General features: G+C 44.0%; 1 protein-coding gene across 9 annotated transcripts in view; it reads right to left on the minus strand.

The window, feature by feature from the left end:
* si:ch211-26b3.4 (connector enhancer of kinase suppressor of ras 2) overlaps positions 1–14984 on the minus strand; it is a 648212-nt gene that overhangs the window by 206705 nt on the left and 426523 nt on the right. For all 9 annotated transcript variants that reach the window (XM_067996824.1, XM_067996823.1, XM_067996829.1 and 6 more), the window contains one exon: positions 1758–1996. In XM_067996824.1, the coding sequence (XP_067852925.1) occupies positions 1758–1996 (239 nt within the window). The remainder of the gene's footprint in view (positions 1–1757; positions 1997–14984) is intronic.

Here is a 14984-nt window from a genome sequence, read left to right on the forward strand (position 1 = left end):
CTGGCAGCACCAAAGCCTTGTGAAATTATCCCCATTATATACTTTTCTTCAGTCAAACAATATCTTTCTGTTACCTGAACAGCCCAGGCAAATTATTTTGAAGTAAAACTCCCTCATCTTCCTGTTCTAAGGTAGATATAAAGAACTCGCATTAAGACATCCCAAAGCACTTCACAGCCAATGAAGTATTTTTGAAGTTGATTCACTGTTGTAATGTAGGGAAACGTGGCAGCCAATTTGTGCACAGCAAGATCCCACGAGCAGCAATGAGATAAATGACCAGATAATCTGCTTTGGTTGTTGGTTGAGGGATAAATATTGGCCTATGATTAAAAAGCCAGACAGAAGGAAAAACAAGTGAATATCAGTGCTCAAAAAGTTGCCAGAAATCACACAAAACATGAACTGGTATAGAAACGATCACCAAAGAGAAAGCAGTAAAAATAACTGCATGGCATCGAAAATAAAATTCAGTCCAAAGTGATAGTGACAATAACAAAATCTCAGGCTTCTTACAAAGGTATAAACTCTCAGAGTCGGACATCTCGGGACTCTCTCAATTGTGCTGTAGCCTTTTAATGCACTGCCAGATATTCTTTGTTCTCCGTGTAATAGCGAATTGATCAATATCTTGTTGGTTCTGTTTTACTGACATGCAGACGTGTTGAACCATCTTGTTTAAATGGTGAACGGATATTTTTTTCAGAATTCCTTCAGAATAAATTAGAGACTAGGAATTACAGTTAGCAATATTAACGTTAATATGACTCATCTCTTATTTCAATGGAGGCATTAACCCATTTAAACATGATAACAGCTCAATTAAAACAATGGAGGGAGAGGAAAGTCCATCATGATGGTAATTCCTAGCCTTTTATTCTTTGTTAGGTGAACATACTTTGCAAATGTTTCCACGACTTCTCGAATGTTCACATACTGTAACAGTTCTGATATTGCTCATCCTGCACTAAATATGTTCTGGACATCCAGCTCTCCAGTGAATCGAATAAAGCACACAATGTGAACAGCAAATCCCCACAGAGAACAGAGGACGATAGGTTTATGATGGCAACGTGGTTAGAGTTTTGCATATTTTAAATGTCATGAATTAACCAAACCTTTGCCCGATATTATGAAGGAAATCTTCACAGCTCAAGTAGTACTGATTTAAAAAGCAACAAATTAAAATACAGTGCACACAGTGCAGCCAACAAAGTTATTGAATCATCATTAAAAACCTAAGTTTAGATGCTTTTGACGCAGGTGACTCTGGCCACTGCTGACTGATGGCTATTAAAAAGAGTCAAAGAGGAGTTGCTGGCAGTTTAGTCAGAAAAGAGATGACTTTATATTTGGCAATCTTTGCCTTTGGAAGTTATGATGGTGTTTGTCATTCCTTTAGGACATTTCTGAGGGACTGAAAACGTAAAATTGCGACTGATCCTAATAATTTCTGACTTATAGGTGCCAAATACTGTCCACTGGCATTAAATGCAGAGTGTAAGTGCATTCCATAACCATCACTGTCAAAGCTACTCTCTTGATTTAAAAGGGTAATTCTTTTACTTTGATTATACATAAATTATACCAAGTACTTCAGAATACACTTACAAATGCAAGGCCCAAGCATGCTTTGCTGAGCTTAATTAATCAAAATGTAACATACATGTTAGACTTGAGCCCGAGAAACAAACCGGCTGGGTGATATGCAAAAAAAAAATGAAAGGTAAAGCCAAACAAAGAATTTAATAACTTACATGATAGAGGGGCACCGTGTTGCTTTCAGGCAGTGGAAAATTCAAGATATCCTGAGTGGTGGGGTCAAGTCTCACAGGGGCTGTCAGTACAGAGGGGCTAATGGGGTAGCTGGGGCTGCCTGGGTTCTTCTTCTTCCTCGATCTCCTGCCTGTGTCTCTCTTGCTGTCCCTCTGTGTCATAGGCTCCTCTTGAATGATCAGAATCTTATCATCGCTCAGGTATCGTAGAAGTGAATCCTCTGGGTCAAATGAGGAGAGAACCAGAAAGTGGTAAGTTCATTTGCAAGCCTATCTGGACGCACAAGATTATAAAACTCTAAGTTGAAGCGCCACTTCCTTTAAAAGTTCAGGCAACCACAAGGCAACATCATCACAGCCCACAGCTGTCTGATCTGAGCCGCCTTAGATGCCACCCAAATAAGAAACATTCCATTACAACAAAAAAAACAACGTTATTTTGAAGATACTGGTAAAGTCTCCACCAAGAAATCAAGTGTAATTTTAAATCCTGTCACGTTGTCTAAGAGAAAGAAAAATGCGCTAGTTATCTCAGTTTTGTAACAATTGCCTAGATGAAAAAGTTCTATTTTAGGCACTACTTTAATAGTAATGCAGACAATGATATATATTTTCGAAAATGCAAATCAATTACATGAAGGAAATCCCAGACAAACTGCTCATTTCCAGATTTATAAAGGAATTTTCACCCTTAATAATATTTCTGCACAGTTCAAAAACAGCACACGGAGCACCTTCGCTGACTTACTCCAAAAATTATTATAGCCTTACAGAGCCATAGACCATTGGTCAGGCCAAACTGTTCAAAACACCAATAAGAAAGGCACCCTGTGGTATTCCGTGTTAGATTTCTTGGGCTCAATTTTAGGGGGCAGTTGTGAGTGTGTTGGGGGCGGGAGGCTCCGAAAATCGCGGAAATCCTGTTCGGGTTCGGAAGCCGGTTACAACCCGCCGACTTCGAGTTTCCCCCGCGGGGATCCACCTGTGTGTGCATGGGCGACACAAAACCGGAAGTCCCGCCGGCAATTAAAGCCGGCGGGATGACAGTTAAAGAGCCAAATATACCTCATTGAGGTACTTAAGGCACTTTACCTGTGACAGATTAAGTAATTGTAACGATTTTTAACTTACTTGGGCGGCTTGCCCACCACTTCTGATTCACACCTGGTGAAACCCTTAATAAGGTGAAACCAGGTGTGAAGGGCCGGAGCAGGGAAAAAAAACTAAATAAATTACATAAAAAATCATAGAAGCAAGTTAAAACACAAAATGAACCTACCTTTGCACCCTGCTCCGAAGTCCAATGTCTACTTCTCCAATCTCCCCCTCTTCACCCCCCGATGTCCCCCTATTCACCTCCTCAATGATCTTCCGATGTTCCCCTCTTCACCCTTCCCGATGACCTCCTGATGTCCCCCTCTCCCTCCCGATCTTCCCTTCTCACCCCCGATGTCCCCCTCTTCGCCCTCAATCTTCCCCTCTCCCCCCGGATCTTCCACTCTCCGCACCCCCCCACACCCCCCCCACCCCCCCCCCCACCGGCCCAGTCTTCCAGTCCAGCACTGGATGACGTCTCGCTCTCTCTCTTTCTTGCCCCACGCCCCTCGCGTTGCAGCTCCCAATGGCAGTCAGCCTGTCAATCAGGCTGGCTGCCGGGCGCAAAACCCGGAGAGGACGTTAATCATCAGCAATCAACATGTGATCGGGTCGGAAATGGTAAGTTTTCTTCATGCGGGTTTGCCACGCACACCTTCACCCCCCACTGCCAACCCGCCACCATTGCAAAATCGAACCCCTTATGTCCTGCACAGAGAGTGGACTTGTGTCCTGAGTCTCCATGTGGCGAGTTACCAACCTCTGTTCAGACACAAGGGGAAACTCTGAGGCCGAACAAACCTGGGCCATTTTTCACACGCCTCCCAGATAAGGCAGCACTGGCTGCGGCCTGCAAGGAGGTCAAAGCCTGTCCATTCAGCCAAGGAGCATGGTGCAGTGTAGATGACATATTAAAAGGCTAGGAAGTTGTGTCTTTATATTATTTTACTCTTAGATCTAAGCACAATACTGTATTTGCAGGACTCGTTACAATTTTCGCCATGAGCAAGAACAAAAATTTGGAACATGTAGAGAATTCCTGGTTGCCAAGTTTAATCGCATTAATCAAATAGCCATCCCACCACTATTCAACTGATTTTTTTTAAAGGGTATAATGTGTGCAGGACTTAATTAACGTAGTTTAACCAGCTATATATAAAAAAAATTATACCTGTGCACACTTCCTGTAAACACAACCTTACTTGATGTTGCCATGTTTTGTCAAACTTTTTTGACCATAAATTCCCATGTCCACATTTATAACGGAAACTGCTTCTGTACACTTGTCACACCGCAATTGCATCCTCTCATCAGTGCTGGTGCTGTCGTAACTCAGGTTAGCATCTCCAAGCCCCCAGCCTGTACTGCAGAGAAACTATGCCCCAACCAAGTCTACCTCTCTGCTTCCCAAATTGCCCCAAGTTTTGCTATTCAACTAAAAATAATAATATCAAATCAAAGTATAATTTTAAAATAAGGACAGAATGTATGATCTTAAGATGGGGACTATATTACATCTGCATGCCCTGGTCTCACGTCCCCATTCTCTGACCTCACTTCACCTGAAGATGACACTTAGACTTGACTCCTCATGTACAACTCCATGAGATATCAGCTCGTTAACTCTTAATTCTAGTATATGAATGATCGGCAGAGTAACGGTGAATTCAGCAGATACAAGTCAGGAGTCAATTCCGACACGGGGTAGGTCTTGACTTTGTGCAATAGTGTAAAACTAGTGATGGCAAGTTGGCAGCCCGTTGACTTCAAAGGAAATAAACATGGGGAGAAATGTGAAACGGGGTTGCCGATTCGCTATCACCTGTTTTACACTATCGCACAAAATCAAAATCGAACCCACAGAATTCAGACTTGTCCCCGCAACTGCTCCACAGCCCTTTTTGTTTACATGTTTGCTCCCCAAGGCTGTGCGGTGCGAGGGCAATACTTTTTGTATCTGGTTTCTGGTTTTCACCTAATGTTTACTATTTTTAACAATATAAAGATGAAAGCACTGGTTAAGCACTACATTTGGTGCAAACTACAAATTATGAAAAAAAAACATTAAAAAATCAGAGATCCTTAATGGTGTAAAAAAAATGCATCAGTGATAAAAGCCAGTCAGAACCAATAAATCTTCCACGCTGTACTTAAGTTTCAGGTGGCGTTCCTATTTTCAAGAGTTTGATTCTTGTGCAAAGATTTGTCAAATTCAAAACTGTGCTGCAAACCTTTTTCTAAATTTTCCTTTTACTGTGCTTCAAATATCATGGATTGCTCTCCCACCTTTCATCGTGCTCCAAGTGTAATAAATACAAAAAGTACAAACTTGCATTTATTTGGTGCCTTTCACGACCTCAGGATGTCCCAAAGCACTTTACAGCCAATGAAGTACTTTTTGAAGTGTAGAAACTGTTGTAATGTAGGAAACACGACGGCCAATTTGCACACAGCAAGATCCCACAAACAGCAATGAGATAAATGACTAGGTAATCTGTTTTAGGTGTTGGTTGAGGGATAAATATTGATCAGGACACCAAGAGAACATCCTTGCTCTTCATTGAATAGTGAAATGGGATCTTTTACATCCACCTGAGAGGGCAGAAGAGGCCTTGGTTTAACGTCTCATCCAAAAGATGGCACCTCCAACAGTGCTCCCTCAGTACTGCTTTGAAATGCTATTGGAGGACAATGAAAGGTGGAAGAGCAATCCATTTGTGCTCCAAATATCATGAATTACACACCTAGTATTTTGGCTCAAGAAGTTTGCACTTATATTGCAACCTGCTGTTGAATGGTCTCCCCTTCATAGGGACTAAAATTACTGCATAAATCGGAGGCTGACCTGACCAGTCTTCAGAGGGAGGTGGTGAGAGATCCTGTGGAGCAAGTAATCTCATACCACTTGAGTTTGCTAAAACATGGTCCAGTGCTGTGTCAAACTAAGCTTGGACCTCCTGAACCATTCTTAAATACTGCCTGCTGTTAATGTAAATGTTTAGGGAGTGGAGTGCTAATCACGCATGACCAGAGCTTTCTCCTCATCAAGAAAATACCAGTATAAGACATGCAACGTGAACTAAAAGATGGGTATGGTCTGAGTCCTTGGCGTCCAAGAAGATCTTAAATGATGCCAAGGAGCAGAGGAAGAGACACAGAGAGTAAGATGAGGCTAATATCAACTGCATCAGTGGCACCAAGTGGTTGGGGCCTCCTAGCATTGCTTTTATTATCTGACCCATGTGAGTGTGTCTTGAATGGGATTCAATTTCACCAATCATTTTGACAGTAAGAACCACGGGCTTGATTTTACCGTCAGGTTTCCTGTGGGTTTCCAGCAGGGGGGCCCCGAAAATCCCGATATCCAGTCACGTGACCGGATCGCGCCACGATCCCGACCACTTCCGGGTTCCCCGATGACGTGCGGGGCTGCGTGCGTGGCCCCCGCTGGTGGGAATCCCGCAGGCAATTAAAGCCAGCGGGGTTCCACTTGAGTGTACTTACCTTGCTTGTTGAGGTCATTAAATGAGCTGAATCAGCTGTCAAAACAGGAAGTGTGGGATTTTACCTTCAACGCAGAGTGTTTCACACACTGGGGGAAACAGTCTCCCTCCAACCAGGCGTGTTGCAGCCAGCAGCCTGTGGCAGCTGCCAAGGTGCACTCCACGGGGGTCGGGGGGGGGGGGGGGAGAGCCCTCACCCACGCAGGAGGCCACCGCGTCACATAGGGCAACCCCTGCCCCCCACCACCCCCCGCCAAGCCAGAGGACAGACCAACGCGAAACCGCAGCCCCAGTCCGAGGAACCACCCACCTACCCTGCACAACCCCTCAGACCAACACCTGCCAGATGGGTGGTGCATGGACACCCTCGGAGGACGAACAGCATGACCAGCCCCAGCAGCCTCGCAGTCCGCCGCAGAGACGTGGAGCCCCCCAACACGGTGCTGTTGCACGCCCACCTGCACAGCAGGAGGGAGGGCAACCGCAGAGAGAGATGCATCGCAGAGGGCACTACCCTCGCCACAGGGTCCACAGGCCGAGGCGCAGCTCCCCGGACCTCTCCGAGCAGCAGTGCACACGGAGGCGCAGATTCACTCGACATGTAGTCGTGGAGATCTGCAGGCTCTTTCATGCCGAGCTGCTCCTGGCTGGCCCCAGCACCATCTGCTTACCTGTCGCTGTCAAAGTCACCACTGCCCTCCACAACTTCTCCTCCGCATCCTTCCAGGGTGCAGCCAGGTACACCGCCGATGTCTCTCAGTCATCTGCGCGGAAGAGCCCTGCAAATACACCTGCACCTACTCTGCAGTAACACAATGGGTGGCATCAGTGGTGGGTCCTCATAGTGATACCCAGGAGCGGGCATTATTGGACACAACAGACAGGATTCGCGGAGACATGACAGTGGTGGTGCCAATATAATGTGTGATGTTTGTTGCTCTGAAATTCAATATAGGTAACACCCATGGCAAACCCTCAGACACCCTTGTGCATCCCCTTCATGCTCACGACACATTTGCCTTACGCTGCCTACTGCACATATGTGATGCATGCCCTGTGGCTGCAGCACAGGTGGTGGCAGGTTGAGTGAGGCTGGCCGTGAGGGAGATGCACGAGAGGGTGAGTATGGGATAGAGCCATGAGATTGTATGAGGATTGGGTTGCGTGTTAGTGGCGGGGTGAGTACTGGCAAGGTGAGTAGGTGCAGGTAAGATGAGGATGGGGTTTGAGTGGGTATGAGGGGTGATGTGACAGAGTAGTGTTGGCGGTGCCGAAGGAGATGTGGGGTGGGGGCAGTGTTGTGGCAGACGGAGTGTAGGGGAAAGACTACGTGTTCTCACTGTGGCTGACCTACTGCGGTCATTGGAGCGCCTCCTGCACTGTATGCAGGTGGGCGATATGTTGGTGGCGCAGGTGACCCCCTCTGCCACCTCGAGCCAGGCCTTCTTGGTGGCAGAGGCAGGCCGCTTCCTCCCGCCCGCCGGGTGGAAGATCTCTGTCCTCCCCCTCCTCCTCACCCCATCTGATGATACCTGGGGTGAGGCATCATTAAACTGGGAGCAGCCTTCCCCCTGGGCTGCTCCATGCTGTAATTTGTTCCATTGGTTGCAGCATCTGTCAGTGGAGGACTGCCCCTTTAACTAGAGAGCCTCCAGCTGACAGATCGTACTGCGCATGCGCAGCCCGCCCGACGCGCGGACCAGCAGCGCGGACCCCGGAGGAGCAGGTAAGTGATTCCAATTAGTGGATTGCCTGCTACGATCGCGCGGGCAACCCACTAATTTCACCGGGCGCGGAGGCCATGCACCCGAAACCCAACCCGCCGGAAACCCGCAGGCCTGCTAAAATCAGGCCCCACATCTCTGGGATCAGTTACCGTCTAATCACAACTTTGTCTCCATGTGGGATGTTCCAACATGTGTTTTCCTCAGACATGAAAATCAGACAGTAGCAATGCTGCCTGGTCTATTAGAGTTAAGATACAGATCAGCCATGATCTAATTGAATGTTGGAACAGGCTTGAGGGACTGAATGGCCTACTCCTGTTCCTGTGTTGTGGTTTTAACTTCAAGTACATCAATAGTTTAGAGAGCTTGCCTAAACCAGGATTGAGAATATTCAGCTGCCCTCAGAAACCGCATCTAATTGTACCTCATGTACTAAGGACGAGAGTTGGCAGGGGATACAACAGTCCTTGGAAGCAGGTTTTTCCTGTGCCTCTTTGAATTATGAAAAGAAGACATAATTTCCTGAATAGCAAGACTGTAAAGCCAAAAAAAATGCTGGAGTCTTTTAAATATGCCCACTCTCCATAATGGTTGAATCCCTGCAAGATTAGCAATAAGAAGACAGCAGCTTGTGGTCTGACTGATCCTTGTAGTCCTGTCAGGCTTGAAAAGTTTCTTTCCAGGCTGATTACCAGCTTCCTTATCCTCAATGACAAATTAGGGAGGTTGCAGTCTTCTGCACATTATCAACTGAAATCTCTGAAAAAACTTGCACAAAGGAAGAGAGAGGAGAAGACTCCAGAGACAATGGTTGTAGCTGTTGGTTATAAGGAACAACTTGTGTACTTCAAACAAAATTTGATATAAAATCTGACATATAAATTAAGTCCTGAAATCACCAGGCCAATTATCAATTTATCATGAAAATATGCCAAGAAATTTGATTTCAAATAATCATGGCCTGAACTTACAGTGTAAATATTTTGTACTTAACTGAGACATATGGGCCTGAATTTGTTGAAAACTTGCACCGTAGTAATGGTGTATCTACGGCGCGCATCATTATTATGGTGCAGAAATTCCAGGAAATTATAGCATGAGTTAATTATGCCATTACATACTCCATGCCATAAGTTGCTGGGACTTTTGAGCTGTACCACAGAGACCCTCAATGAAACAGTTGAAGTTAATTATCATAGCTCCCACCGCCATTAAAATCAACAGTGAGATCGAGTTTGCTGAATTATTGCCACAGACACTTAGACCATTGCAGAATGGCGCTGGAGGGCTCGATATGTTTGTTCCAATCACAGGAATCGTAGTTTACTCTTTAAATTAAGAATTAATTGCATTGCCCTCATTAGATGCTTTTCTTTATTATTCAGTGCTGTAAGGTAGTGATAGTGTCTAGGGTCATTGGTAGAAAGTACAAAGCAGGAGTGGGGTTCTGGTTCCTAACCTTAACGATCCGAATGTGTCTCTAATGGCTGCAGATATCCTGACATGCGAGTTGCTGCAAAGCGGTTCCCACAGAAGTACCTCTCTAACCACTTTAAATTAGTGTCCCAGCAGCATGAAGTCAGCTTCAACCTCCCAATCTCGGAATTCCTTTCGCCCCATTAAACCTGCTCTTCTCACAGTCCCTATTGTTGGTTCCACCCACCTATTTAATTTCCTCAGGGAAAGTTCTGGATAAATATTCACTGACCACCGCCCCCCCCCCCCCCCCCCCACCAAAATATAATCAAGAAAAACTCCACAATATTAATTCATCCCCGCTATTCAATCCTGATCCACTGACCTCTAGCGACACCTCAGCCCACTCTTCTCCTGGCCTAGCAGCACTGGAAGATCATACCAAATGAGAATGACCTATAACCTCCAATCTCCTGCTCCTTTTTGATGGAATTAGTCAACATAACATCAACTGCTTGTGTCAGAAGTCTGATCTGCCCATCCAATACTATATGGGGAAACATTAACTTCTGATGCTTAGCCTTGCTTGAACCTGTGTCCTCTGGTTCACAGTCAAAGTCAAATAGATGGCTTACGTCTACGTTGCATATCAACTATGCCTCTTGGCAATGGCCTTTTACATTCCATGAATCACAACTGAGCAACCCATTTACTTTTCTTCCTGCTGATTCTCCAAATCGAGGGCACAGATTCACTATCTCCATATCCAAAAGGAAAGTAAGCCGGCTCCACAGTTTCAGGTTTAACTGGGGACCTGATGGGTAGCTCACAAGACCCAAAGAAAAGGTGGGTTTCCAAAACCATCAATTCTCTGGAGGTGGCATCATTTATATTAAAGACTGCCATTAATGGGAGGCAGATGTGTTTATTATGTACTCGCTATTGACATCACTCAATCAATTTCAAAAGGCCTTTTAATGTCTTGGATCATGTTCGCTTCAGTGAACAGACCGATTTTCTAATAATGTAGGGTCCTGAGGCCCAGATTGTCTGTGACTCTTCTATGAACACTCAGCGATGTATCAATACCCTTTTATTTTGGATCTGAATTGCTCAATATTTCAAATGTGGCCTCATGAGTGATGACTGAATATGAGCAATCACGTTACAAATTTTTCCCTTCCAGTTCTTCTTTAAAATCAACCTAACTTTGTGCAGAAGCCAGATCAGTAGATAATAAATTCAAATTCAAGACAGACTTTACACCTATGAATTGACACTTTGTTCATGACAAGATAATGATATGTTGGGCAGTGTGTTAAAGGAACAAGTTGAAGCTATGCACTGCACCCACAATGACCCACATCACTAACCTCAACCGTTAGCATATTGTTCCAGCACCAAGCAAACGCGAAGCACTTATGACAAGAAGCAAGAGAGGGTCACCCACAAAATTCTTCGATTCTCTCAATTTCACACACACCAAAATGTTGCCACTTCTAGAATTTGTTTTTTGCAAGTACCTCAACGGTGGTGCCTTGTAATGTTACATCGCTTAATTAGAAAACTGTGAAAACGGATCAGGAGTGGTGTGGGCACTGAAGATATTGAGGGAGATGTTGCATCTGGTTTTGATTAAGTGAAACTGATCATAATCAAGTTAGAAACAAAGCAACAGGAGTATGCCGTTCAGCCCCTCGAGCCTGTTCCACCATTCAATTAGATCATGGCAGATCTATACCTCAACTCCATTTGCTCCATATCCCTTAATATCCTTGCCTAACTAAAATCTATCAATTTCAGTTGTGAAATTTTCAATTGACCTAGCATCAATAGCTTCCTGGGGGAGAGAGTTCCAGATTTCTACTACCCTTTATGTGAAGAAGTGCTTTCTGACATCACGCCTGTATGGCCCAGCTGTAATTTTAATGTTATGCCCCCTAGTTCTGAAATCTCCAAAACTGAAAGTGATCTTTTGGTCAAGTAGCTACAAAAGATAGAAAATTGTCCCCTGGAAGGGGCTAATTCTGTGATCCTGCAGTCCCAGCCGGGAGCTGTGCTTGCAGAAAGTTGGTCGGTGAATCTGGGCTACAATGTTGTAGCCTTCTCTCCCTCTCATGTTCCCTTCTCCACTGGGAGTGGGAGTCACAGAATCAGTAAAGTTTACAGTGTCCATTGACAACTTGGAGGTCTATGGTAGCACAGAAGGGTTTGAAGAACTAAATTTGGAGTCGTTGGTTAATATATTTTAAATGGTCAATGTGGCCTCTACAGCAGTGAAGACATCAATTTTTCAGGTGATTAGGTTTGATTGTTGCACGACACATCATGTGGTCATGTTTCAAACTGTTCCTATTGCTCCTGTGCAGTCAAATTTCAATTAAAAAAAACACTGGAAAAATTGAAACAAAACATAATGGGGTAGATCTTGACTTTGTGCGATGGTGTAAAGTGGCTGACAGTGAGTCGGCAGCCCGTTTATATCTCTCCCAATTGAAGTCAATGGAAATAGAAATGAGGAGAGATGTAAAACGGGCTGCCGACTCACTATCACCCATCTTACACTATCGAACAAAGTCAAGATCTAGCTCAACATAGAAACATTTCCATAAAGTTAACCAAATATAAACAAGCCCTAACAGAAATAAAAGGAAACTAAAAGAAAACATATTCATGCCATCAGATTCAAATCAATTGCATTGAAGCCCATCATTTATAATTCCCACCATTACTTCTACTATCTGAGTGTACCAAACACTCACAACTTCAAAACTGACCATCAGCAACAGAGCAGCTGAAACAGCTGAACTACAGTTCTTGGTTCAAAACCCATGATGTTCTACAGTTCTACAGCATCAACGGACCACATTAAATTACCAGGCTCCGTGCACAAATATAACCTAGGCTAATATGTCTTCATTTCTACCAATTAAAACAAAATTAATTCACATTGATGAGACAGCGCAGAAATAATACACAGGTCCTGGTGTGATGACATTTAAATTACCCATGGAATTTACCAAACGCATTATTCTAATGATTTATTGCTTGTGAGTCATGTTGTGCAATCTGACTGTATGACTGTTACAACACATAGTGCCAATGTGGCATTAATAATAGAACTTTTACTGATACACAGTTTAATGGCAGAGAGTCAAGAGTAGATTAAAGGTGTATTTACACTGGATCTATACTAATGGTGCAAAGAGCTTTTCGCTAAACTTGTGAGTGTAGATTTTCCTCTACCATGTTCCTGGGGAATCAGCGTTCCCAAGCACATGCTAGAGGCTAACGGGGATAGACTCATTACATCAGGTCTCAGCCTCCAAAGTTTCCTGGTGACACAACTGGATGTGTATCTGCACTAGGTATCGGCCCAGCATTTTTATTCTAATGAGTGGGAGCATTCCGGGCCTCTGGCCTCATTGTCCGATGGATCTTCTCACTGGGAGTCCCAGCACTAGAACACCTGTCATAGATGCATTTAAGGGGAAGCTAGATAAGTACATGAGGGAGGAAGGAATGGAAGGATATGTTGATAGGGTTAGATGAAGTAAGGTGGAAGGAGGCTCAACTGGAGCATAAACACCAGCATAGACCTGTTGGGCTGAATGTTTAGAATAAGGTTTGCAATTTTGGGATCCCAACCTTGAAAAGGGCATTAAAGTGTGGAGAGGGTGAGAAGTATTTGTCTTAAATAAACTGATTCCTACGCTGCTGGGACTGGGTGGAAAGGGAGGTGTTTACTGTGGAAGCCAGTCAGCCAGCGTTTAATGTTGGAGATGCAGTTATTTGGGAGATTTGATCATTATCGTTGGTAGCCAGGAAGAACATGCACAGAAATTTCCCTCAAGGGATTAAATGGCTAGGGTGTAGTCCATGAAAGGGCAGATTGCACACAGTCTGTGGAAGGAGCGGACTTGATAAGTCAAATGGCTCTTTTACATTCCTGCCTTTGTTATGTTCTAACATACTCATGATCTGCCTCATATTCTAAACTCATTTGTTATTCATTTCAATGTTATTTGCAGGTGCATTTTCCCAAGTCAGCTTGGCTCAGTGGGTAGTAATATCACCTCTGAGTCAGAAGATTGTGGGCTCAAAATTCCAACTGAAGGACTTGAGCACTCAAGATAAGCTAAGCTGATACCACTGTATAGCTCAGAGAGTGGTTCGTTGTCAGAGGAGCTGTGCTTTTGGATGAGACATTGAACCGAGGCCCCGTCGTGGTTGGTTAGGAAGATGTTAAAGATTCCACAGCAACTTTTCACAGGAGAGCAGTGAATTTCTGTTGTGCTCTGGCCAACATTCAGCGCTCAACTAGCGCCACGACCAAAAATGGATTAACTGGTCTTTCATCTCATTGTTGTTTGTGGGATCTTTCCATGCGCAAGTTGGCTGCCAGGTTTGCTTACGTAACAGCACTGAAAAAATAAATTTATGTGAAGTGCTTTGAGGAGTTTCGCAGTGAGATAAGGTGTTATATAAAGGCAAGCCTTTCTTCTACCGATTGGCTGATATTCCATGGGACGGACTCTGCAGTGTATCGTACAACTAATTCAGCAGGGGAATGCTGTGTGGAAAAATCTGATGCAAATGAAACGGGTTGTGCACATAAACCAGTTCAACAAATATCTTGGCTACATAAGAAATAATGGTGGAAAATATGGGACTTCAGACTTAAACCATTGAAATTATAGAATATACATTCACATCACATCACCATTGCAAGATTTTCAAGAGCCAAATAACTACTTGCATTTTCAGTTATTATTAGGATACGTTTCATATTTAGAGCCAAATCAGTTTAAGTCTATCACAGCCTATGACACTCAGGCTACATACCAGCACTGTGCATTGGTACCAGAGCTAATTGGATCACGCTGTGAGGTGCTTATGTACTGCTGCTGGCATGCTATGACTTCACAGTAGTGCAGTCCCATGTATCTGGCATCAGAAAAATAACAATATCACAATGTATTTAGAGGAACAGGTGGTACCCTCTCCTCATGTTGGGGAATGTCATACTGAGTAAGTCGCTCTCATTCTGTTGTGGACACGTTACTCAATAAAATGATTGAGCTGTTATTAATGTGAGTGTGCTTGCTGCTGTTTAATGATTTAACATGTTGGCAACCAAAATCACAAATGACCTTCTGGACTGCATTAGCATCATAGGTTTTTTTGTCACCTTGAACTAATTAAGTTGATTTGGCTCCACTGAAATTTATATAACTTGGGCTTTCTAAATTATTGCCTAATTAGATAGATTTCTTTCAGAAAACAACATTTTGGGATATGGTATATGAGTAATTTGAGACATGATATGTGGGAAGTGTGGCATGTTTGGGAGCAAAAAGATGACTTTGGACCTATGGTTCCCAAAGCTCTCCACCACTAGGGTTTTTCTTGCCTCATCACTGGGTCTGTTGTAGATTCATTGATAGAGATTGATTGCTATGATTAGT

This window comes from Heptranchias perlo, chromosome 15 (genome assembly GCF_035084215.1).
Source record: "Heptranchias perlo isolate sHepPer1 chromosome 15, sHepPer1.hap1, whole genome shotgun sequence".
Lineage (NCBI taxonomy): Eukaryota > Metazoa > Chordata > Chondrichthyes > Hexanchiformes > Hexanchidae > Heptranchias > Heptranchias perlo.